Source organism: Argiope bruennichi, chromosome 9, assembly GCF_947563725.1.
Source record: "Argiope bruennichi chromosome 9, qqArgBrue1.1, whole genome shotgun sequence".
Classification (NCBI taxonomy): Eukaryota; Metazoa; Arthropoda; class Arachnida; order Araneae; family Araneidae; genus Argiope; species Argiope bruennichi.
Window position 1 is genome coordinate 66,029,418 of NC_079159.1, and position 24,164 is coordinate 66,053,581.

At 28.1% G+C, this 24,164-nt stretch overlaps 1 protein-coding gene across 1 annotated transcript in view; it reads right to left on the reverse strand.

Moving 5' to 3' along the window:
* Window positions 1–9,478: 9,478 nt before the first annotated feature.
* Window positions 9,479–24,164, reverse strand: part of LOC129984968 (catalase-like) — a 31,204-nt gene continuing 16,518 nt past the window's right edge. Inside the window, exons 6-11 of the mRNA XM_056094907.1 lie at window positions 20,604–20,795; window positions 19,097–19,249; window positions 18,873–19,008; window positions 15,195–15,346; window positions 14,112–14,267; window positions 9,479–9,650 (exon numbers count right to left, since the gene is read on the reverse strand). Coding sequence (XP_055950882.1) covers window positions 9,630–9,650; window positions 14,112–14,267; window positions 15,195–15,346; window positions 18,873–19,008; window positions 19,097–19,249; window positions 20,604–20,795 — 810 coding nt within the window. The 3' untranslated portion in view covers window positions 9,479–9,629. The remainder of the gene's footprint in view (window positions 9,651–14,111; window positions 14,268–15,194; window positions 15,347–18,872; window positions 19,009–19,096; window positions 19,250–20,603; window positions 20,796–24,164) is intronic.

The following is a 24,164-nucleotide window of genomic DNA, read 5'->3' on the forward strand; positions in this document are numbered from 1 at the left end:
ACAACGAAAACATTTTCCGTTTATTTGAATTGTTTTGAATTCCATTTTGAAATTTGGATTGAGTTTATGCATTTTTCGGACATCATGCAGCGTAACATAATGATTAATACCTTGTAAAGTTAATTACCAATTAAGGCATATTTAGTTGACTTTGATTTTTTCAAATCAATTTTGAAATTTGAAATTTCATCATTTGATACCAAATCAGAATTAATTGATGCATTCGTTGGACTTCATGTAGTATAATACAATAAATTAAAATATTTAAAATAAATAATCAATTTAAGAATCATAATTCATTGTGCCTTTATGCATTCGTCGGACTTCATGTAGTATAATACAATAAATTAAAATATTTAAAATAACCTATTTAAGAATCATATTCAATTCATGGTGCATTGATGCATACGTCGGATTTCATGTAGAATAATACAATAAATTAAAATATTTAAAATAAATAATCAATTTAAGAATCATAATTAATTTATTGTGCATTGATGCCTTCGTCGGCCTTCATGTAGTGCAATACAATAAATGTAAACTTTTAAAATTAATAACCAATTTAAGAATCATATTCATTGTTTTGATTTCATCTGGTTATCCTCACATTAAAATATTGTAAAATATTTTAAAATATCACATTAAAATATTATTCATCTTAATATGGAGTTAATTTATGTGACATTATAATCATGTGATTAGCGTATTTTTTTATAAAATACTTCTTTTGCTTCTTTTATCCATCTTATCAAACAAAATAAATAAATTGCTCTGCAATATTTTTCGCTTAAAATCGTATGTTCATTTGACATCATAGTCGCAACCTAAACGTAACTTTTTTGGATATTTATATTCATATTTCAAGTCGTCTTTGGCGACCAGCTGGTTCGCCAGAGATACTGGTAATATTTAATTTCTAGTGAATCCTTTTAATATAACATTATGTCTAAGATTTCGACAAATTGTCTGATATTAAAGCGATGGTATTTTTATTGTCTTACATACACTCTGTGCATTGTGTACATGAACTTTTACAGAGGAGTTCCTTATCATGACATTATAACGCTATTAAATATGTAAATGTGAGATTTATCTTCTTCTGAACATCGCGGTATTGTAACTTCACTCTTTTATTCGTTTGAAAATTACAAAATATTACACAGAATCCTTCTTCTTTACAATGGAAGAAAATCACGCAATTAAATATTTGACACGATGAAAAAAGGTTTGATTTTCGGGACAAAAATATAATCTAGTACTGAAAATTAAAATTTTAAAAATATTGCCTAAATTGAGAAATAAATTACGCAACTTTTAAATTTGTGTTACAAAAAAAAAAAAAAAAAAATTAATTTTGAAGCGGTGAAAAAAATTTTTTCGTACAATTATATTTTTAGTAATTATCTCAGAAAAATGGCGAAAAATTATATTAATTTTTAAATAATTAAATTTAAAAAAAAAACTCCAAAGTGCATATTTGTATTTTTCAAGGTATATACATGCTAACTGTAGTGGTAGTTACAGGTCATCTCTCTGACTAAAATGCCAAAACACGTACACACACATATTCATCTTTATTATTAATTGAGATTTCTATTTAGTTTATCTTACGAAGAAAAAGAACTGAAATTTAATTCCTTATATAGTGCAGTCATTTCCTTGAGTACATATTCGCATGATATGCATACACGTGTTAAATGGACATCTGAATGTTTGAAATGTTATGTTGTGACGGGACGTTCTTTGCCTTTCTGCAAAATAAGCAATCCATTTCAAAATTAAAGGCTTGGCTCACTTAATACACTTTACGCGAGTATTTATCTTAAAATCCTAATATGTTTTAAAAAATACATTGTTTGTTTATTTTGGGTAATTTAATTTCCCTTTCTGATTCCTGATATAAACTGCATGGATAATAAATAGAATGATTCTTCTTTAACCTTCAGTAGGAGACTCTAACTTCAGGAAAATCACGTGATTGATAAACAGTGAAACAACGATGAAAAAATTTGAATTTCAATGTAACAATAAAATCAGTTGTTGAAAATAATGCAATAGACAATTAATTAAAAAATTCGGAAAAAAATTGGACGAGAATGAAATTATTAAGGAGAATTTTTTTTAATATTAAAATAGCGGAAAAATTTAGATTTATGCAATAATATTTTCAAGAGAGAGCTTCGAGAGTTAATAATTTTAATGCATTTAAAATTCACTTAATAAAAGAAATCGCATCAGGATGCACATTCCTACCATCAAATGTATATTTGTGCCGAATTGAATAGATCTGGGTAGACAGTTTAAGCTAGAGAGCCAACATATATATATACACACACACAAACACATTCTCCTATATTTATCCTAGAGATTAATATTTTCCACGTATATTTTGTAATTAGAACTAAGTAAGCAACAAAAGTTTGGACACATCTACACAATAAGAAATATTTTCAATACAAATTATTGGTTACGCCTGTTTTTGTCAAAACACTTATGATAAAATATTAATGAAGACATTTTTAATTATCATATTAATCATTAGTAATCTGTTATTTTTCATTATTAACTAGACACTCTGAAGTACTGTTTCCAATAATTAATTTTAAATCTATAAAATGGTAGTTGATTCCCAAATAGCTTCGATATGTAGAAATAGATTACATAGCAGCATATAAATATTTTATATTTTTGTATTCATAATAAATATTTCTTAATATCTAAATGCGTATTTGTAACTGATTTATCTCTTTAAAATATTCGCCTCTTATTATGCATTTTTGTATTCTTTAAACTTCATGTCATTGTATTCAAAGGTGAAATTTCAGACTTTTTAGATTACTTGTAAAAGAAACAGCTCCTTTTTTTTCTATGATTCAAAATAACTATTTGAAAAGACCCATAATTTCAAATTTTTAAATTCTATCTCATTTCTTTCAGACTATCATATCCAAATGTAGAAAATACATTAATTATAAATCTTTAAAAAAAATTAACTTTAGTTAAGACATTTTCATTTTTCTTGTATCTGGAATATTAATTACACCTTGTTAGCAAAAATTCGACTATAAATGAACTTAACACAGAACAAAATATAGCTGAAAAAAACTTTTGAAAAGGTATTAATTAGATAGTTTTTATATTATGCTGAAAGCATATTAAGCGAGGACTGGTTAATCCTGCAGCTTCATGTCATATTATAAAATTAACAGCCAATTTACAGCTATGGAGATAGCTATATTTGTAAACAATTATTATCACCTGTGCCTCGGATCAAAAACACACCCTCTGAATGATTCGATTATTATATTTATTATCATGTTCTTTGTCATGTTATAATGCCAAATTACAGAAAAAGAAATGGGGAATGGTTCCATCTGAAAGATAGAATATCATAATCTATTTTAATAATGATAGAGATCCTTTATAATCCAGCTGACTTGAAAGAGTATAAAGCAATGATTTTTTTTGAAAATAATAATTTTGGTTGTGATGTATGGTAGAATGGTTTTAACTGTCTTTGCTTACAATCGGTGGAACTCTGAATCACAAAAACCCTTGAATTTTTAAAGCGACATGCCTTATACGTCTTAAGTATTAAAGAGAAAAGAAAAATATCGCATATGCGATGTTATTAAAAAAATTTAAAAGCATCGCATACTTTTAAAAATTTATTAATAATTATTTTTTGTGAATAGATGACCTTTTAAATATTTTAAACCTAATTCTGCCCCGATTTCTTTAGTCTTTCCGTTTTCATATGGGCCAGTTAATTAGTACAAATTATTATTGTAATAATTTCTCCCCTTTCTAATTAATGCCTTTAAAAATGTTTAAGAATTTCTAGAAAACGAATTGCAGCATTTAGGCTGCTTATACCATATATATATATATATATATATATATATATATATATATATATATATATATATATATATATATATATATATATAATATGTAATGATATTTTAAACTTTTAATTTCAATTTAATTAATTTTCAAGATTTTATCTTAATTTAGCCCATAGTAACTTCATTCTAAAAATATTCTCTTATTTCGTGATCCAATTCCACTTTCTCTACTTAATTAAATCAAGAGAAGCTTTATAAAATTGCTTAGTCAGCTAAACGCCGATACTTTCACACGCTCGGCGTTAAGGGGTAAAAATGTCCAGTAAGCACATTCTTTCTTAAAAGATCCCTGTGTTTCCCTTACATGTGATTGATATGTGTCAGAAATCCCTATCAGAATTTTATTAATATATTGGCACTGTGAAGAAATATTTTCCCTATCAAAATCTAAGGTTATAAGGCGAGGGATAATTTATTTCGGCCCCTTTTTCCCCACTCCGGCTTTTGTACTGCTCTGTGGCGGACGTCTTGTCCGCGTCTCTGCTTGTAAATAATTATGCTTTCCCGATGGATATTAAAAAGAATTAAAAAATGTAAAATGCTTCATCTATGTCTTCAAACTGCATCCTGCTTCACATACAATAAGGTTACATATTAAAAAGTCGACAGGATTCGAAAATAGTATTACATATATATATATAATATTATTATTATTATTACTTTTAAGTGTGTTTTTATGTTAAATTCCTTTATTTTTTTAGAAGGTAAATTTTGTAGAAATTGAAACATTTCGAATAAATTATTACTTGCATGTTAATCAAGTCGTCATGGAAAAAGTCACTTTTTAATAATTTATGACTTAAGCTCTTTCTCTTGGTGCTTTTTTTTAAGCGGTTTTATATGGAATTTTAAAAAAAATTACTGTTTGATAATTGTTTTTGGTTTATATTGTTTAGTATAGATGGCAGCACAATAAACAATAAGGAACTAATGAATAAATTCTTGCCAATAGTTTCGTTTGTATTTTTGCGTACAGATGGCAGCATGAAATATTTCTTAGATGGACGCAGAATGCTTGCGAAATTCTTTTCGTTCTTCCTTGCATGATTTCATGAATGCATGATTTCAAAATCGATAATTAACATTTAAAGCTTTAAGTTTATTAATAATAATTTATTCCGGGAACAAAGTTAAAAAGAAGAACATTTAAAAAATATGTATTTCCTACAAATTTTGACTGATTAAAATTTGATGCGATTCAACATTCTTATAGATTGTTTTGATAACATTCTTATAGATTGTTTATTTTGATATATAATAAAAATATCATTTAATGCTTCTATAAGAAGGATAGAGGAAAGATTTACTCTTCAAAAATCACAATTTCTCAGTAAAATGTGAAAAATCTGATGCATTAGATATTATAAAATATAGAAGTCACGCCTGCTTTTAATAATTATTCTTAAGTTCATTTTGAAAGACCTTCAGTCATTATATTGAACTATATATATTTTTCAACCCCAGTTACATTAAATTTCAATTTTAATATTATTTCAAATATTGAACCAAATAATCTGTGCAAACAAACGTATAAGTTGCATGTTGGGTAGAACTGCATTCATCGTCAGCATGTTATTAGCGCTTGTGGCATTTTCTAAAACTAATTCCTTTTTATGTATCTTGTTCATTATCTAATATTTTTATTTTATATATCTTTACTCGCATTTTAAAGCCATACGGTATTCAACATAGAATCTTCTTAAGATTTTTATATTCATAATAAATGCTTTAATTAATTTAAATTCAACCTCACCTTGCTCACCTGAAAATAGTTTTTAAGCTTTATGCTCGCCTGCGATATAAATTAAGTGGTACTAGCAAATGTAGTATACATTTAGAATTTTTAATAATAACTTTAAAATAATATATTATAAATGTAGTATAATTTTTTAGAGATTTTGTAAGCATGATCTTTACTTATCAAACGAAATTATAGGGGGTGGGATTTTAAAATTTACAATGTTTAACTTTAAAACTTTAAATATCACATATTATGCGGTTTTTAATCCCGAATTTAAAATACAGTTCTCTGCAGAGATCAGGTGACATGCTTCCGAGCTATGATTATAGAGGAATTCTGAAAACTTCAAATCTACCTTTTTGTAAATTCTTTCCAGATATTTTTTATCATATATAGATAGATAAGCATTTTTTCTAGTCTTTTGCCTCTCATTTCTTGGTATTAATTAATTGGGAATGTACAGAAGTTAAAATGGATAATTTTTAAACAGATGCATGACTTTTAGTTCAGAGACAATAACTTTAAAAACTTCTCACTGTGTTCTTACTCAAAATCTACAAATGTTTTGCATAGAAACTGGTATTTTTTATTTTTTGAAATTCTGGGATTGGGGATGAAATCATCTGTGTTCCTATTTAATTTTATGGAAAGTTTTATATATTCAAATATAATCTGATACAAATTTTAAATGTAGTATGTTGAATGCATAACATTATTATGTGTGTAAAATGAACCATAAATCGCTTTACTTCTATGATGAGTAATCTAATGCTGCCATATTTTTCTAAAAAGATATTTAAAATGAAGTAGCTTTATAAATTAATAGCAGTTTAACGAAAAAATTTCATGATTTTTGTAATACAATTTACAGAAAATTTTGCTTATGATTTATCTATTTTGACAAGCAAAGATGAGGAATTTTGCATGAATATTTATCGATGTCAAGTATACTGAAATATGACGATGAAGAATTTTTGTTTTTTCTTACTAGAGATTTAGAAAGAAATTCAAAGACAATTTATATTGCTTATTTCGTTTTTCTCCTTTCCATGCCACCGTGCTTGAGAACGAAAAATGTATTTGATGATGTCGTCACCAAAAAGATCCATTACCCTCATTCTCTCTGGTCATTGTGTTTTAAAGTTCATAAAATCACATTTTTATGGCAAAGTGTGTGTATGTGTGTGTGTACGTGCATGCGTGCGTGTTTGTGTGTGTGCACGTGCGCGCGTGTGTACATGCGTGCGAATTTATCCTTTATTTAATTTGACATCAATGGAGTTTTACGATCAAATTTTCGCTTCTCTATGCATTATAGTTGAAATTTTGTAAAGAGAAATTTTTAAAATTAAATGAAATTTCATATTTCGATGCCGATACAATACTTTAATTGCTTCATAAGTTAGGTATCAATTATTGCTTTATCATTTTTTGTAGTTCTGATTCAATACGAAAATCCGTCGAGGGGTTGATCGTCTCCCGATCTATACTTTCACGACTATATAAATGCGATAACTCAAAAAATGCAATGACTTAAATATATATAATTTCTTATACATTTTGTGGCCACGATTGCACAATTTTGGTTTCCATTTTTCGGAGGAAAAACTGTCCGAAATAGTTCGGCATTTTAACAGGTGCTTTCATAACTGTTGGTCAAAGGCATGCGGTTAATAACACATAAGTAGATTCATTAGTAAATGTGCAAGAAATTTCTGGGGGTTATTAAAGCTTTCATATTGTCTCGGTTTACAAAAACATCCCTCTCCGTCTCCGAAACTTTTTGCATAGCAGGTCATTGAAATTAACAAATATAAAGCACCAAATTCCTTACATCATCATAAATTTAGCTTTTTTTCTAAAATGATGCATAAATATTATATCTCAATATTAATTAAAAAATATCAAAATATGCTTTATTTTCATTATAATATTTTTGAAATAACTTAATAGAAAATATCAAATAATTTCATTTTAACGAAATCCTGCATTCATTTTATATTTCCCTTTTTGATAATAAAGAGCAAAATTATCTCCCAAATATAACATGGCTTTGTAAAATTTTTAGTTTTTCTCAATTGATATGAATAGCATATGTGGTATTTAAGGGTTGACACACGATTAGCACTACATTGATGTCAATGTTAAATAATAATGGGTTTGTTAATGGCATCATGTTGATATCAACCAGCAGATAATGACAGGCTTTTCAATGATATTATGTTGATACCGTCAGACGTTAAAGTATTAATTTCTATTATGTTTAACTCAAATGTATTAAAAGCTGCAACTTCTAGAGCAAAGATCTGAAATTTTGCAAAACTCTGCACAGCTGTATGAAATCTGTGAAATAAAAGATCTTTTAATCAAGCTGATGGGAAGAAATAACATTTCAAATGATTTATTATAATGCAGTTACAATGAACACAAAATGTTGACTTTAATATGCACTTTTGACATAGGCTTGCGTTTTAAATTGGGAACTTGCAAAATTCTTTGACTTTTGTCCGTTTAAAGTCAATCTTCCCCTTGGATGGGATCGTTCCATTTCTTCCCATCTTTCAAGCTGAACAATGAAGAATAAACACAAAACAATCAGTGTTGAGTGAATTTTATTTGAAACATAAATAAGCATATTAAAATTTACAAACTTTTGGAAGTTTATAAAGATAAAAATGTGGAAGTTTAGAGAGATAAAAAAAAAAAATTCAGTTCTGAAAAACAGAGTTTCTCAAATGGAGCTTAATCCTCTGTGAAGCATTTCATGAAAGGGAAACTTCAGTTTCATAATGTAAGTAAGAGCAAATCCAGATTTGAATATATTTCCTTGTTACTTTCATTTAATTGAATTTGTTTCTTGTTTGTAAAATGAATTTTGTAACAATTTTATCACTTTCAACTCTTTCATTATTCGAAGTTTGATGATGAGCAAAAGTTTGGAAATTTGTTTACTTTTGTATAATATTTGAAAAAAAAAATAAAACAATATTTCATTTTTTCAGATTTTAATTGTCCGTGAATTGATTAATTTAATTAAATTTGGATTGCATATCAGTGATGCCATTTGGTAATGAATTTGAGAAATATTTCATAATCAATAAAAATTGATATTAAATTAAATATTTAAAAGAAAAAAAAATAAAATATTATAAATTTTAATTTTTAATTTACTAATGAAAGCTCGTTTAAAAGTGTTTTATGTAATTACTAAATCATAATATCTGATTAATATTTCTTTATGCTAAATATTTCATTGTATCTTTAAATAGGTGAAAACATAAGACGCAGGTACTTATTACAAATTAAGTAATGACAAAATTTGTATGCATTATTGGTTTGCATCGAAAAAATAAGATATTTTTTAAAAAGATTTCTCATCTATATATTTAGTTTCATGAATATAAAAATAAGCGACTCAAAACTAAGTTCAATTTCATATTTAAATATATAAATTATTTTTTTATTTTTCATACAATTTATTTTTTTACAATGTAAATTCCTTATATGATGAAAAATATGCGATACATTATATTCTCGCATATAATATATCAATTTATACACACAATGGTCATTTAATTTTTATTTATTAGAATTTCACATAATTTAAATATTATTTATTTTGCTGAAAAATAAACTTTAAAAACAATTGCATGATTTGTTCAAAGTCAGTTATCATCTACACGTGCTTTTTTTTTTCAAATGAAAACACAGAAATTGAATTTTTTTTTTCTACAGATGAGTATTATTGTAATCATATAATATTTGATAATTAGTTGTTTTCCAACTAACAAATCGATTTTTAGACCAGAAATGTTCTATATTAGTTTGCATAAAATTACAATATTCGCATATATTAGTTCATTAATAATTTTTTTACTCCAGTTGAGAAACACCGTTTTTGTGAGAATAAATCGAAATTCCATTGAACATGCAAGTTGAAAGGGTTGAGTTGTAGAGTCCTGATAAAAGTTTTGCAACTTTCATTTCCCAATTCCTTGTTCCTAGAGAGAAGTAAAATAATAACGGTTCAATAAAGAAAAAATATGTTAAAGAATTGAGTATTATGTATAAATGTAAATTCTTTTTTCCCTTATTTCAATCATTTTATGTGAATGATAATTTGTCTGGTTTTTGAAGGACAGCTCGAATTCAAAGTCTTTTGATTTGATTTCAAAGACAAAAAAAAGGGGAACAAATTTTAATAAATCCTTATAAAATTAGTGTAAGTGTTATTCGTTAATTTTTTATGTTTATTGAAATTATTATTAATTAATTATACTGTAATTTTTGTTTTAATACTCCTTAATTCTATTTAATGTATAGATTTTGATTATTATTCTTTAATTGTATTCGTTTATTTCAGATTATTTTTTATTTTTAATTAATTATATAATTTGTTAGACTATTATAATGGGTTTATTATTTTATACTTGTTTCAATTTATGTTATTTTATATTTTATCCTTTATACTTTTATTTTTAACACCTTATGAAAGCAATTAAATATATGAAACGAATGCCAATTTATATACTATTACGATTAAAATGCTTGCTTCGGTGGAAACATTTCGGCAATTAAAATTATTTAAGACTCATCGTATAGTCCATAATCTTCAAATATTATGAATTTTAAATAACAACGCTTTATCTGAATTCCTGAATTAATTCAAGCTAGAAATGTTTAAACGTTGGCATTTGTAAAAATTAACAATAAATGTCCTTTGCGGATTTGTTCACATGAAGCATTAATTTGTGTATTCATAAGCATAATTTTGTGATGAATAAGTGTCTTAAATTAAATGAACATACTGTTGTGTATGTCGGTGAATGATATCCAACAAGTTAATTAATGCTACATTTTACCAGAAAACGCAAGAATAGGTTACAAAAATACAATAGAGACATACACAAAAACAGCACTGGTACACAAGAAAAACACAGAAAAAAACACAGACAACAGATTACTAATTATAAAGTAATAATAGTACTCATAGAACATAATTAAAGAGCTTAATCCACTGATCTAAATCTAGAAAGAGAGAATTTGGCCTCATGTGAGCGCCTCCCCTTACATAATCTTTGCCAGGGTGTGATCTCGCATGGAATTCTCAAAACGAATCTTGAGATCTCAACGGCTAATAAAACCTTTATTTTTTCTCTCACTAAATTGACGGAATTCGTCGCCAAGATCGGGGTCATTGAATCGTTTTCTATAAATCCCTTTATACGAATAAATTTCAATAAATCTCTTTCTCACCATGAGATTAACTTAGCAGAAATGTGACATTGTAGAATCATGACAATACTTATCAACGCCTAAAGCTAGTAATGAAAGAAAATAGCATAGCAGCACAGTGTGACGAGAAAACTTAGTATATCTATATATTTTAGTCACTCTATAGAGCGTGAGCGTATGAATTTTTAGATTAATAGAATCAGAATTTTTCCTTTGCTATTTTGTATTATTCTATGCACTTTTAAATCAAATGTATGCCTAGATATGAATTAACATTCTTAGTCATATCTACATATTTTAATTACTGTGAATTGTGATAATGAATTTTTAGATTAATGGAAACAGAATTTTCCCTTTGCTACTTTGCATTGTTCTATGCCCTTTTAAATCAAATGTATACCTAGATATGAATTGACATTCTTAGTCATATCTACATATTTTAATTACTGTGAATTGTGATAATGAATTTTTAGATTAATGGAAACATAATTTTCCCTTTGCTACTTTGCATTGTTCTATGCACTTTTAAATTAAATGTATACCTAGAACTCACATTCTTAGTCATATCTGCACATTTTAATCACTGTATAGAGCGTGTATGGAGATAATGAATTTTTAGATTAATGGAATCAGAATTTTCCCTTTGCTACTTTCCATTGTTCTATGCACTTTTAAATTAAATGTATACCTAGATATGAACTGACATTCTTAGTCATATCTGCACATTTTAATCACTGTATAGAGCGTGTATGGAGATAATGAATTTTTAGATTAATGGAATCAGAATTTTCCCTTTGCTACTTTCCATTGTTCTATGCACTTTTAAATTAAATGTATACCTAGATATGAACTGACATTCTTAGTCATATCTGCACATTTTAATCACTGTATAGAGCGTGTATGGAGATAATGAATTTTTAGATTAATGGAATCAGAATTTTCCCTTTGCTACTTTCCATTGTTCTATGCACTTTTAAATTAAATGTATACCTAGATATGAACTGACATTCTTAGTCATATCTGCACATTTTAATCACTGTATAGAGCGTGTATGGAGATAATGAATTTTTAGATTAATGGAATCAGAATTTTCCCTTTGCTACTTTCCATTGTTCTATGCACTTTTAAATTAAATGTATACCTAGATATGAACTGACATTCTTAGTCATATCTGCACATTTTAATCACTGTATAGAGCGTGTATGGAGATAATGAATTTTTAGATTAATGGAATCAGAATTTTCCCTTTGCTACTTTCCATTGTTCTATGCACTTTTAAATTAAATGTATACCTAGATATGAACTGACATTCTTAGTCATATCTGCACATTTTAATCACTGTATAGAGCGTGTATGGAGATAATGAATTTTTAGATTAATGGAATCAGAATTTTCCCTTTGCTACTTTCCATTGTTCTATGCACTTTTAAATTAAATGTATACCTAGATATGAACTGACATTCTTAGTCATATCTGCACATTTTAATCACTGTATAGAGCGTGTATGGAGATAATGAATTTTTAGATTAATGGAATCAGAATTTTCCCTTTGCTACTTTCCATTGTTCTATGCACTTTTAAATTAAATGTATACCTAGATATGAACTGACATTCTTAGTCATATCTGCACATTTTAATCACTGTATAGAGCGTGTATGGAGATAATGAATTTTTAGATTAATGGAATCAGAATTTTCCCTTTGCTACTTTCCATTGTTCTATGCACTTTTAAATTAAATGTATACCTAGATATGAACTGACATTCTTAGTCATATCTGCACATTTTAATCACTGTATAGAGCGTGTATGGAGATAATGAATTTTTAGATTAATGGAATCAGAATTTTCCCTTTGCTACTTTCCATTGTTCTATGCACTTTTAAATTAAATGTATACCTAGATATGAACTGACATTCTTAGTCATATCTGCACATTTTAATCACTGTATAGAGCGTGTATGGAGATAATGAATTTTTAGATTAATGGAATCAGAATTTTCCCTTTGCTACTTTCCATTGTTCTATGCACTTTTAAATTAAATGTATACCTAGATATGAACTGACATTCTTAGTCATATCTGCACATTTTAATCACTGTATAGAGCGTGTATGGAGATAATGAATTTTTAGATTAATGGAATCAGAATTTTCCCTTTGCTACTTTCCATTGTTCTATGCACTTTTAAATTAAATGTATACCTAGATATGAACTGACATTCTTAGTCATATCTGCACATTTTAATCACTGTATAGAGCGTGTATGGAGATAATGAATTTTTAGATTAATGGAATCAGAATTTTCCCTTTGCTACTTTCCATTGTTCTATGCACTTTTAAATTAAATGTATACCTAGATATGAACTGACATTCTTAGTCATATCTGCACATTTTAATCACTGTATAGAGCGTGTATGGAGATAATGAATTTTTAGATTAATGGAATCAGAATTTTCCCTTTGCTATTTTGCATTATTCTATGCACTTTTAAATTAATTGTAGAACTAGATGTTAACTGGCATGCGAAATCAAGCTTATCAGGGGATCGAGATGCCATTTAAACTGATTTCATTAAATCTGTGTTATCGACAAAACAAAATTTTACTGATTGATTCCGAATCAAATAATTTCACCTATTCAGAACCAAACTCCTATTTAGGTCTTTTCGAATATGAGAATAAGGTAGCATGTAAGTAAATAGTATATTTATTATATGATGACGTATTGCGAGTAAAGAATGCTTAACGGCCATTTGCTAATGATAAGTCGTATGCTTGTTATATGATGTGTGCATCATTTGGACTATTGAATAAAAAGTACAAAGTCCGCTTTTTCTAACCATGGTAGCCAATATTATGCGTGTGTCTTTGTTTCGGACAACAGGCCATTTCTGATAACGCGGGGCTGATTTTGATGATCTACAGTTTACTATTGAAATGTGGCAATAATAGATAATTCAAAATCAAATATATCATGTAAGCAAAAATATCAACCTTAATAAAAAAAAAAATTTGATAGAAGTTTTGCTGACAATTCGGCAAATAAAGACATTTGCTTTATTCTATAACAAGGTAACGCTAAAGTTATAGGAAGTATTAATGACAAAAATGTGACTTTCGTTTCATACTAAATATGAAGTATTAAAGAAAATTGAAAGTATTTTTTAAGTTTTTATTAAAAGGTCTCATAAATTTGCTTTTGAATTGAAATTTAATATTCAAATGTACGAACCTTCAATCTCTTCAACTCATCCGCCACACGCCGTCCGTAGTCGGGATCTGCTTCAGCAAAGTTTTTGACTGCTCTCGCTTGAATGAACTCCTGTGCTTCGACGAGATTTTCAGCGATGTTTCGAACAAGACGAGCTCTTTGATCGTCATCTAACACCTGCAGAAAGTAATGAAGTTACAATAACACATTTAGAAAGCATAAATTCCTATTGCTGTATATGTAAAATATTGCTGATACATTGCCCATAACATTTTTGTACGGGATTGATTGTTTGGATAACATGTGATAATAATTACATTTTGTGAAGTTTATAAAAGGACAATTTAATTTTTTTTTTCTAAATAATTTGCTTTCTTCAAATGGCTTTTGTTACATACATCTCCCACCAGGCAGCACCTGAGATACGAGAATAAGAAGCTTCCGGCATTGGGGTTGGTTATTGCCATACGAGTGGGCATAGAAACGGTGTGGGTTCGACTACCCCCTTACCGATGATGGGACGTATCTCCCTCTGGAAGGGTTGTATACGTGGCCGGTGCTGGCCCTTAGAGCACAACAGTTTCCGCCAATGCTGTCGCGGCTTCCAGTTATTCAGACATATCCGGGTGCATTATGGTGGGTCAGAGTAGTCAACTTGTGATTAAATTTTGTGTTTCGAAAGCGTAAATAAATATTAATTTCCTAATTGATTACAATTATAACTATTCAATTTACTATTATTAACTATTTCAATTATTTCAATGAAAATTACTGTCTTTTATTTTTGTAGTTTAATATAAGATTACAATCTAAAATATAAAGTTATAAGAGACGCAAACACCTCCTAGCATTATGAAAATATAAACCTAACGGATATTTCGATACAAAAGAAACTAACAAATTTAATTTTTTGAAGATTAAGAAATTCATTTTCCTTTATCAAAACTGTGTTAATAAAAGCTGTCATCTGTTGTCGATATTAAGAAGAATATTTTTTGATGAATCATCAAAAGATAACCACCTGGCTGAGGTTAAATCTCTCACAAACGGTAATAGATGCTGACTTTATTTTATCCTATCATCCGATTTCGAAAATGCAATTACCTCTCTGTAGAAGATGCCTGCTTGAGTGAAGTTGTCTTCGTTGGAACTATCGTATCTGTCAACATCCCCGTGCACTTCAAAGGGTGGTTCTCGAGCTGTTCGGTCATTCTCAGGGCCACCAAAGCTGTTTGGATAATAGTTGGGAGCTCCATCTGGTGCAAATGAAAAAATTATGAAATGAAATCTTATTTGCGACTGACTAAGATATCGATAGTTAGATGCTTTAAAAGTTATTTATGGATTCCGTTAATTCAACATTAAAATTTCTCACATTTCGTTTTAACCATAAGCAATTCCAAATTAAATATATACCACAAATTTTGCATTTTCTTTGTTAAAAGTGTATGATTAAAGTGTAAGAAATGCTTCTTGAGTTAAAAGTGTATGATTTTTTTCCAATTTCCCAATTTCTGAAACGACCAAGCAAATGTATAGCAACGAAAATGTCAACCATTGTTGAAGATTCCAAGCCGATTAGATAACGTAGTTAATCTTTCGTTAAATTTTTGTGTTTATTAATATGTTTCAAACGGTAGAAATTTCATTTTTGATTTTCTATATAGCTGTTTTACCACGGTTTTAATTTTTACTTCATTGAATTGGCTTAAAGAAAAACAAAATGAAATCAGAGATATCAAAATAAATCGTGAGGATTGGCTAAATCGGTGTAACTTAAACTTTTTTAATCTCTGGTAACCTATTTTCGGTTATGAAAAATTTTCATCATCGGCCTTCTCTAGGTAGGAAAAGAATTTTCTGGATCAAAAATTGAAAAATAAAGAAATGATGCAAATCATAAATATGAGGAAGTTAATTTTAAAATATTCTTTCTTGCAGCAGAAGTCAGTGAAATCTTTTATGTCAAGAAAATTTTTAAACAATTCTATTTGACTTGATTTTCATGTTTGTTAAAAAGACATTTTGTAATTGAATAGTCATTCACTTCTCAGCATGCTGAAGTTTTAGAAATTTTTGCATTTTCTTGTTTTTAATGTTGTTCACATTTTATTATTAGAACTTAATTTCAGTTATTAAATTAATTTAATTAAAATTTTATTTCAGGAGCGCTATCTCGTAATAAATTGGGAAAAAAAACAAGTTCTTAATTTTATATTATTTTTAATAGTGAATTACAAATTAAAGATTAAAAAGTAGAAAAAAAATGAAAAACTCTTATTTATAATATCTACTAATAATAAAGGAATGTGTGAGTTTTGCGTTCTGCAGGACAGACCATTTGGCATAGAACTATCAAATCCTGCACAAATCTACTTTGTAGAGTAAGAATGTCCAAATTTCAAAATTTCCTTTAAAATTTTTATTCATTAAAAATTTAAAGAAAATATGGCATTTTCCTTCCCTAATATATAAAATTATTATTACAGAAAAATAAGCTTTATTCTATACCAGAATTTAGAAAATTATTTTTTTATAATACTAATTTGATTGTCGTGCAAATTTTTCCTGAATTTTGGCAATTTTTTTAAAAATGCATTTTTGTACAATCTTCAACGCTAGTTTTCCTTGCTGAAATGAAATTCAAGCCGTTTTCATTGTTTCATCAAATTTAATCGCATTATTTTCTTTCATTATTGATTTTGCTTATTATCTGCACAGTTTACTTAGGAATTAGAATATGAAATTACTTACCAAATAACTTATGCATGCGTACAATTTGAAATAAATTACTGAGGCACTTTAGCGTTTACCGACACTAGGCACAGGAAACAATGAACAGAGCAGGGAACAGGTTTGAAATAAATTACTCAGACATTTCAGCTTATGGTAGCTCGATGTTGGCGTAAAACTTGGCGCCATTAAAATTGCTCATGTATACAATGAATATAAAAGGTATAAGACTATTAAGATATCCATAGCTTTAATTTCTGCTATAATTTGGTTCGGAAAAGTGCTTTTCCGAAGGAACTACATATATGAATCCATGCATATGAGATTTGATTAAAAATAAAAACTAACCAATATTTCCAGCGATAAAGCTGGTTGCTAAAAGCGGCTAATATACGAATAAAAGTATATTATTAGAAATTACTTGATTATAAAATCCTCAGATAGAATGTAATATTTAATATAGACAAAGTGTATTTCACATGGAAATTATTCCTTCTTTTTCTTTATTATTTAAACTTTATACTTTTACTAAACTTTATACTTACTTTTTTCTTTATTATTTTCTTTATTATTATTTCTTTATTATTATCTTTATTATTATTTCTTTATTATTATCTTTATTTCTATATTATTTATAATTTCCACTCATCCACTACCTGCGACTTAAGGTAAGGTTTAGTTAGATGAAATTTTTCATATTTGTTAAAACAATTATTTTGTTATTTGTCCAATGCTAAATTTTATAATGTGATTCTCTGTTGGTTCAAAAAGAAAGCGAATATTATTCGTTACAGTTAAATTTTGACTTGTTAATACAAATTAATAAGAGTAAGAAGTTATATTCATTATTTCATTTACTTGGTGGGCAAGTACATTTAACTCGGGACAAGTTAAGACTCATTTTTAGAAACAAAAACTGGTTGATATACAAGACATTGCTCGGAATTAAAGCCTTTCATACATGATATTTTTATTATAAAATCTACTTTTATATAAAATATTAAATATAAAATCTTTTTCCAAGACATATATATTGGAATAATGGGAAATTTAAAAAAAAATAGTGAAGTCTTGACGTTGCCTAGCACGAGAGTACGTAAAAATTTCCCCAATTCAAAACCACATGTGTTAAATTTTCTTAAGAATTAATAACAATTGAAAGAGAAATTGAGCCAAAATAAAGCTATCGTATCTTCCTGCGTATAGTCCGTGGATTATCTATTGTAAAAAATCATGAAAATCGTCATTGTAATCGTCGCTAATAAACTGTCGCCATGAATTATACGGTGGTGCGGTGCGATTACCAGCTGAATTTATTTATTTATTAATTTTGGCAGGGCTAAAAGTAACACCTGTGGATTATACATTGCCGTGAATAATACGCAGGAAATTACGGTAGTATTATTGAAATAGTTAATGTTTTTAATTTTAAGATAGATGGTGTAATTTTTTTCGGAGTAATTTCCTCCGAAGTATACGGGAGAAAGCAAATATTGTTTAATTGTTCGTATTCTGAAGTAGCTGTTGACATCAAATTCTATTATTTTCTCGCAAGAGCTTTATTTTTCTTTGGAGTTATGGAATTTTCGAGTTCTTGCATTTACATGCGTATGAATGTACAGACCGACAATTGCTCAAGTCTTGGCGGATTTAGTTTAAAGCTATTTATTCTTATTAATTCTATTCTTTAATGGCTACAACTACGTACTAAATTCTATCCATCTAAATGTTTAAATGTTGCAATTATTGCGTTCTCTTGATTCAGTCAGAAAAACTTTCTATGAATGGATTTCGTTCAACGTGTGTTAGAAATTGCAAATTTGGCGGTAAGATCAGATAATCCATTTTTATCCTTATCGTTCGAAACATTTTAGAATTTTCTTATTCACAGACCGACAAATAGATATCATTTCAAAAATGTTGTTAATCGGACTTAAAGTTCATCAAAATTTGACAATGATGGTAATTCCTCTCTACGAGAAGCTACATAAAAAAGTACTCATCATACGCAATGTTATTTTTATGTAGTTATAAACGTAACATTCTTACCTTGACTGTAGATGGTCATTTCGCCATCTCTTTGATAATTTCTCGGACGTACACGATAGGGACAGTTAACAGGCAGCTGCAAATAATTGGTGCCAAGCCTGTACCTTTGAGTATCAGCATAGGAGAATAATCTTCCCTGTGAAATATAACAATAAATAAAGTACATTAATTTACGATGAAAAAATTAAAAAAATAATTATAGTTTATCGAAAATGAATTATTACTTGTAGCATCTTGTCCGGACTGGCTTCTATTCCTGGTACAAGGTTGGACACAGTAAACGCAATCTGCTCCACTTCGGCGAAGTAGTTCTTGGGATTCCTGTTCAAAACTAACTTTCCAACTTCGATTAAGGGGAATTCTTTTTGAGGCCACACCTTTCAAAATAAATAATATAAATGTTCATTTAACAGAATGTGGCGACAATTCACTTCAATATATCCATCCTCATTTAATTTTTTTTCTGTACTGCACGTTTTTGAAGAAATTGCTTCATTATACATCTAGCAATAAAGGAAAAAAGATAAACTAATTTTATCTCATATATACTGCGGAAAATTATTTTTTTAGAATATGTTTTATTTAATCTGTTCAGTTCTTAAAAACTGCTGTCAATTCTGTTACTTATTAGGAACAGATTTGCCCTGGTGGTTGAGAATACAATTAGTCGCATCTGTTATTTAAATGTTTACAGGCAGAATCCGAGTTCGTTTTTTTTATTTTTTTATCTAAAGCATGTACATATGGCAATTAAAGATACTTTGCCCTTCTGTAGTTCAAAAGAACATTTTTATAACAGTTTTGTAAGATAATAATTCATGAAATAGAACGCAAAAATAAGCAGCAAGTGTTTATTGAAGAGTAATTTCATCTCCATTCTTTCTGGATAGATAACAAATGAATCCACTTTTAAAGGCTTTCTTAGAAAAAAAAAATTGCTTAATTTTTTTAATAGGGCTTTAATTATAACTTGCGGTGGAATTAGATTATTATGATCCGTACAGAAAGCAACAGGGCAAATGTTTTTAGGAACATTTCTTTTAATAATCACATTTACGCACTAAACAAGCACAAACACAAAGACAAGGCATTCACGCGCGCGGCTTCACAGTTCAGCATCACATCTCATTCTAATTACAATCGCAATGCACTATGGGATGACATATGGGATGGCCTAATCAGGCATCGCCATCTAGTATCCAAAAGAGAAGATAAGAGTAATGTAACTGCTACAAACTCAAAATAAATAACATAGGGTTTCTTCTATAAAGAGTAGCATGTGTGAATTTTGATTATACCAATGATTGCTAAATATGTCTTCAGACTCACTATCATTAAAACTGAAATTTGGAGACGACATTAATTAAAATTTTTGAAGAAATTCTGTATAGTAATAACGAGATAAATACCTTGATATCAAAATTTCTGCATGAATAATATAATATCACAAATTATAAACCTAAATTACTAACAACTTAAATACAAAGCATCTTTTTATAATTGTGGGAATTTAATATACTTTTGCCAAAGAAAGATATAAATATTTTCAATTTTTCAGCACTGTATAAATTGAACTTAAAAGCAATATTAACATTAAATCCGATTTTTCCGAAAAACGGTTGTCTTATACTATAACAATACAATACAATAACAAGATGGGGTTAATAATCCTTGCAGCAAAATTTCAGTCTGAATCACACCAATATTGCAAATAATAAATTAGCAGCTTACTTTTGTAACATCGAAAGGGTTGAATCTCCATGTCCTTGCTTGTTCGAAAGTCATCACTTGTATGTAAAAAGTCCATGATGGGTAATCTCCGTTAGCAATGGCATTGTAGAGATCTCTTGTAGCATAATCTGGATCTGTACCAGCCAATTCTCTGGATGCCTCAGGAGATAAGTTTTTGATTCCTTGGTCAGACTGAAAATTGTGATCAAATTTTCTCATTTGGCACAGGGTTAAAATATTTTGTCCATTCTTGTGATGACTTAAAATAATATACAAAAATACAATTTGTGAATTTGTTTTCCTCGTTTGGTTTTATAACTGCAATAGTTTTTATTTATTTATTTTATTTTTTGATTTTGACGGAAATATATATATATATGTATATATATACTAGCCGCCTTTGGCGACCAGCCGGTTCGCCAATCTTAATGTTCGTTCAAATTTTAATAATTAAATACAGTAGACAGTTACATAATTAAATAAAGTTTAATAATTAAATACAGTAGAATTTTAATAATTAAATACAGTTATCGCGCCTGCCGCACTAAGGTTTTTTTTTTTTTTTTTTGCTTCCAAGCAAAGAGAAAATGCTTCCAAAGCAAGAAGCAAACGCAAATGACTGATTTCTTTAAAAAGGTGTAGTTTTACAGTTATGCTTTTGTAATTACATAATACATTACAGTATTAAAACAGTACAAATGTATTAATTTTTCTGTGTATCTTTGACGCCTCTCGTAAGTACAAAGCTGTTTTCTGTTTTCATTAACAAAATGCATTTTAGGTTAGTTTTGAGTGATGTACTAAAATATTAAGCGTTAGTGAAACATTTCCTGCTGTTTATTTTACGTTTTATTGTACATAAAATGATTTTTTTGGAATGACTGTTTTCTCTTTTGCTATACCTGCTTTTAGCTTTTTTCGGTTTATCCGCGATTTTTGTTATCCGCGGCGGCCGCGCCACCCAATTCCGCGGATAATCGGGAGTGTACTGTAGCTTGAACCGGAGTTTAACCCCCTTCTTCGTTAAATTGCGATAACGCGCCAAAACTGGCAATCTTTATTATGCACTATGATTGAACATCTACTCCTTTGCTTTTGAACATTTCGCAAGGCCGTTATTGGCGATTTTTAAAAATTTGGCCAAGCAGGGGATTAAACTCCGGTCGTACCATTAAATATTTTACACAATTCCAACTTTAATAGATTCTTCAGCAAAATATTTTAAAACTTCAAATTTTGATAGTCATACAATTTACTCATAATATTATAAAGGCCTTAAGTCATAACGTGATATGTATCTCTCTAATTTTCTGTTACCCCTCGTAAAATTTATGCTTTAAATTAAAGTGTAAATGATTAATCAGCAATTAATATAATAATATTTTTTACTGAAACAAAGCATTTTTTTAATAATATGATTACTGATAATAGAGTCACTGAGCGTTTAAACTTTATGGACACTAAAGAATATCTTTCTTAATTTATGTAATTTCTCAAGAATTTGTCAACAAAATTTTGTCAGATTCATCATGAACAGATCTATTAATAAACAATGTTTAATTTTAAATGCATCAAACACTAAGAAAATAAAATGAATCGTTTCAAATAATCGGTCTGAAACAGGTTTAAAAAACTACTTAAAAAACGATGTACTTAAAACTATAAGCATATACAAAAAATATATATAGCTAACATAAATACAATTTAATTACAAAAGCATGCAGCTAACCTAAAAATAATTTAAATCATCCGTTGATAATGGTTGTCATGGCAACAATGAGAAAACAATGCGCATGCGTGAATTTTCTTCGCCACTTACGGTAATGCAAATGCATGAATTTTTCTACGCCAGTTGGGGTAACGCTATGCAGATTAGACATTTTTAATTTCCTTTATTCTGTGTTATTTTAATTCAAAAGTACTTCAGAATGAATCTGAAACATGGATTAATTAACAATGTTTAATTTTAAATGCATAAAACATTAAGAAAATAAGCAGAATCGTTTGAAATAATCCGCCGAAAAATGGTAACCCTAGCCTCATTACTGTTGGGAGAAAAAAAAACTAAAGCCTTACTCATTTGGCGGTGGGGAAAATGGAAGATTTTTTGGCGGGAAAGTTAGTTTTTAATTAATAATTAAAATTCTAATTAAAAATTCAAAAAAAGGGACCCCAGGTGCACATTCCCGACCTCTAAGGTATACAGGTATCAAATTTGGTAGCTGTATGTCAAATGACCTGGCCTGTAGAGCGCCAACACACACACACACACACACACACACACACACACACATTGAGCTTTATTATATATATATATATATATATATATATATATATATATATATATATATATATTATATATAGTAACCAATCTAAAGTAAGAAAAAGGGATGATTTCAACTTTAAAATAACAAAACTATGTAACTACCATTCCAATCTAAACTCTAAAATTTTCAAAAATCTAATTTTCTCACAAGTTAACAGGATCAAAAGGGTTTGCAATAATAAAAATTCTTATATTGAAGCATCAAATATCCTCCTTAAAAATTTAATTAAAAATGATTTTCCTAGAAATTACTGTAATGTCAATTTTTTAATTAAACAAGGTATGGTTTGGGATTAATCTTTTGGCTTAAATAAAAATAGAAATTTACTTGCATATTGGATCACTCAATAGATGGCGCTGGGTGCCTACCTCTGTTTACATAATTTACCGTTAACTTTCAAAAACAGGAAATCACAATCGATTGTTTAAAGTTTCATTCACTGTTGGAAGGTATGTTCTGGCCTTTTCGTTTTTAATTTTAATTTTAATTTTAATGCTGTTTTTGTTTTTATTGTTATTGTTTTCATTGTATTTTTACTTTGTGGTTTTTTTCTAATTTGTTATTTTGTATTTCCTTTCTGTTAAAATGGTATATCTCTTGAGCATAATTTCGGGGGATTTTCGGGTCACGAGGAATCATTATTAGACTTAATGTCTGTATGTCCTCACAGAAAAAATCCCTTTATTTGAATCCCTGCCTGAGGGTGACCCTTGAAAAAGTCTTCAGGCCGGATTCTTTTTTAATATTTTTTAATAATTTTTTTGGTTTAATTTTTATTTAATTTTTGTTTTTCCTATTAACTTGATTCTAATACTTTTGTATATATATATATATATATATATATATATATATTCCTCCATAGTTTTTTTAAACACGAGATTATGCATTTATAGAAATTCTATGTTCCTTAAAAATATTTATTTTTTAAAAGTTCTTGCTTTATGTTATACTTATAGACCCAAAGTATCATACATTATTTTGTTAATTTGATAACTTTTTTGTTGATTTAAATTTAATTGATAAAAAATTGCTCAAACATGAGATTTTATGTTGCATGTCTTATAATTTTCTATTAATATATAGATAAAAAAATTTTCTTATCTCAAAATTCCTTTTCGTTATAAATTCTTTAATTACAGCACCAAATTCCAAGAAGATAAAATGAAGTAAATTTCTTTAAAAATATACTTAAACTAAATTCACAAATGCATTTATTTCTATAAAACTTCTAATA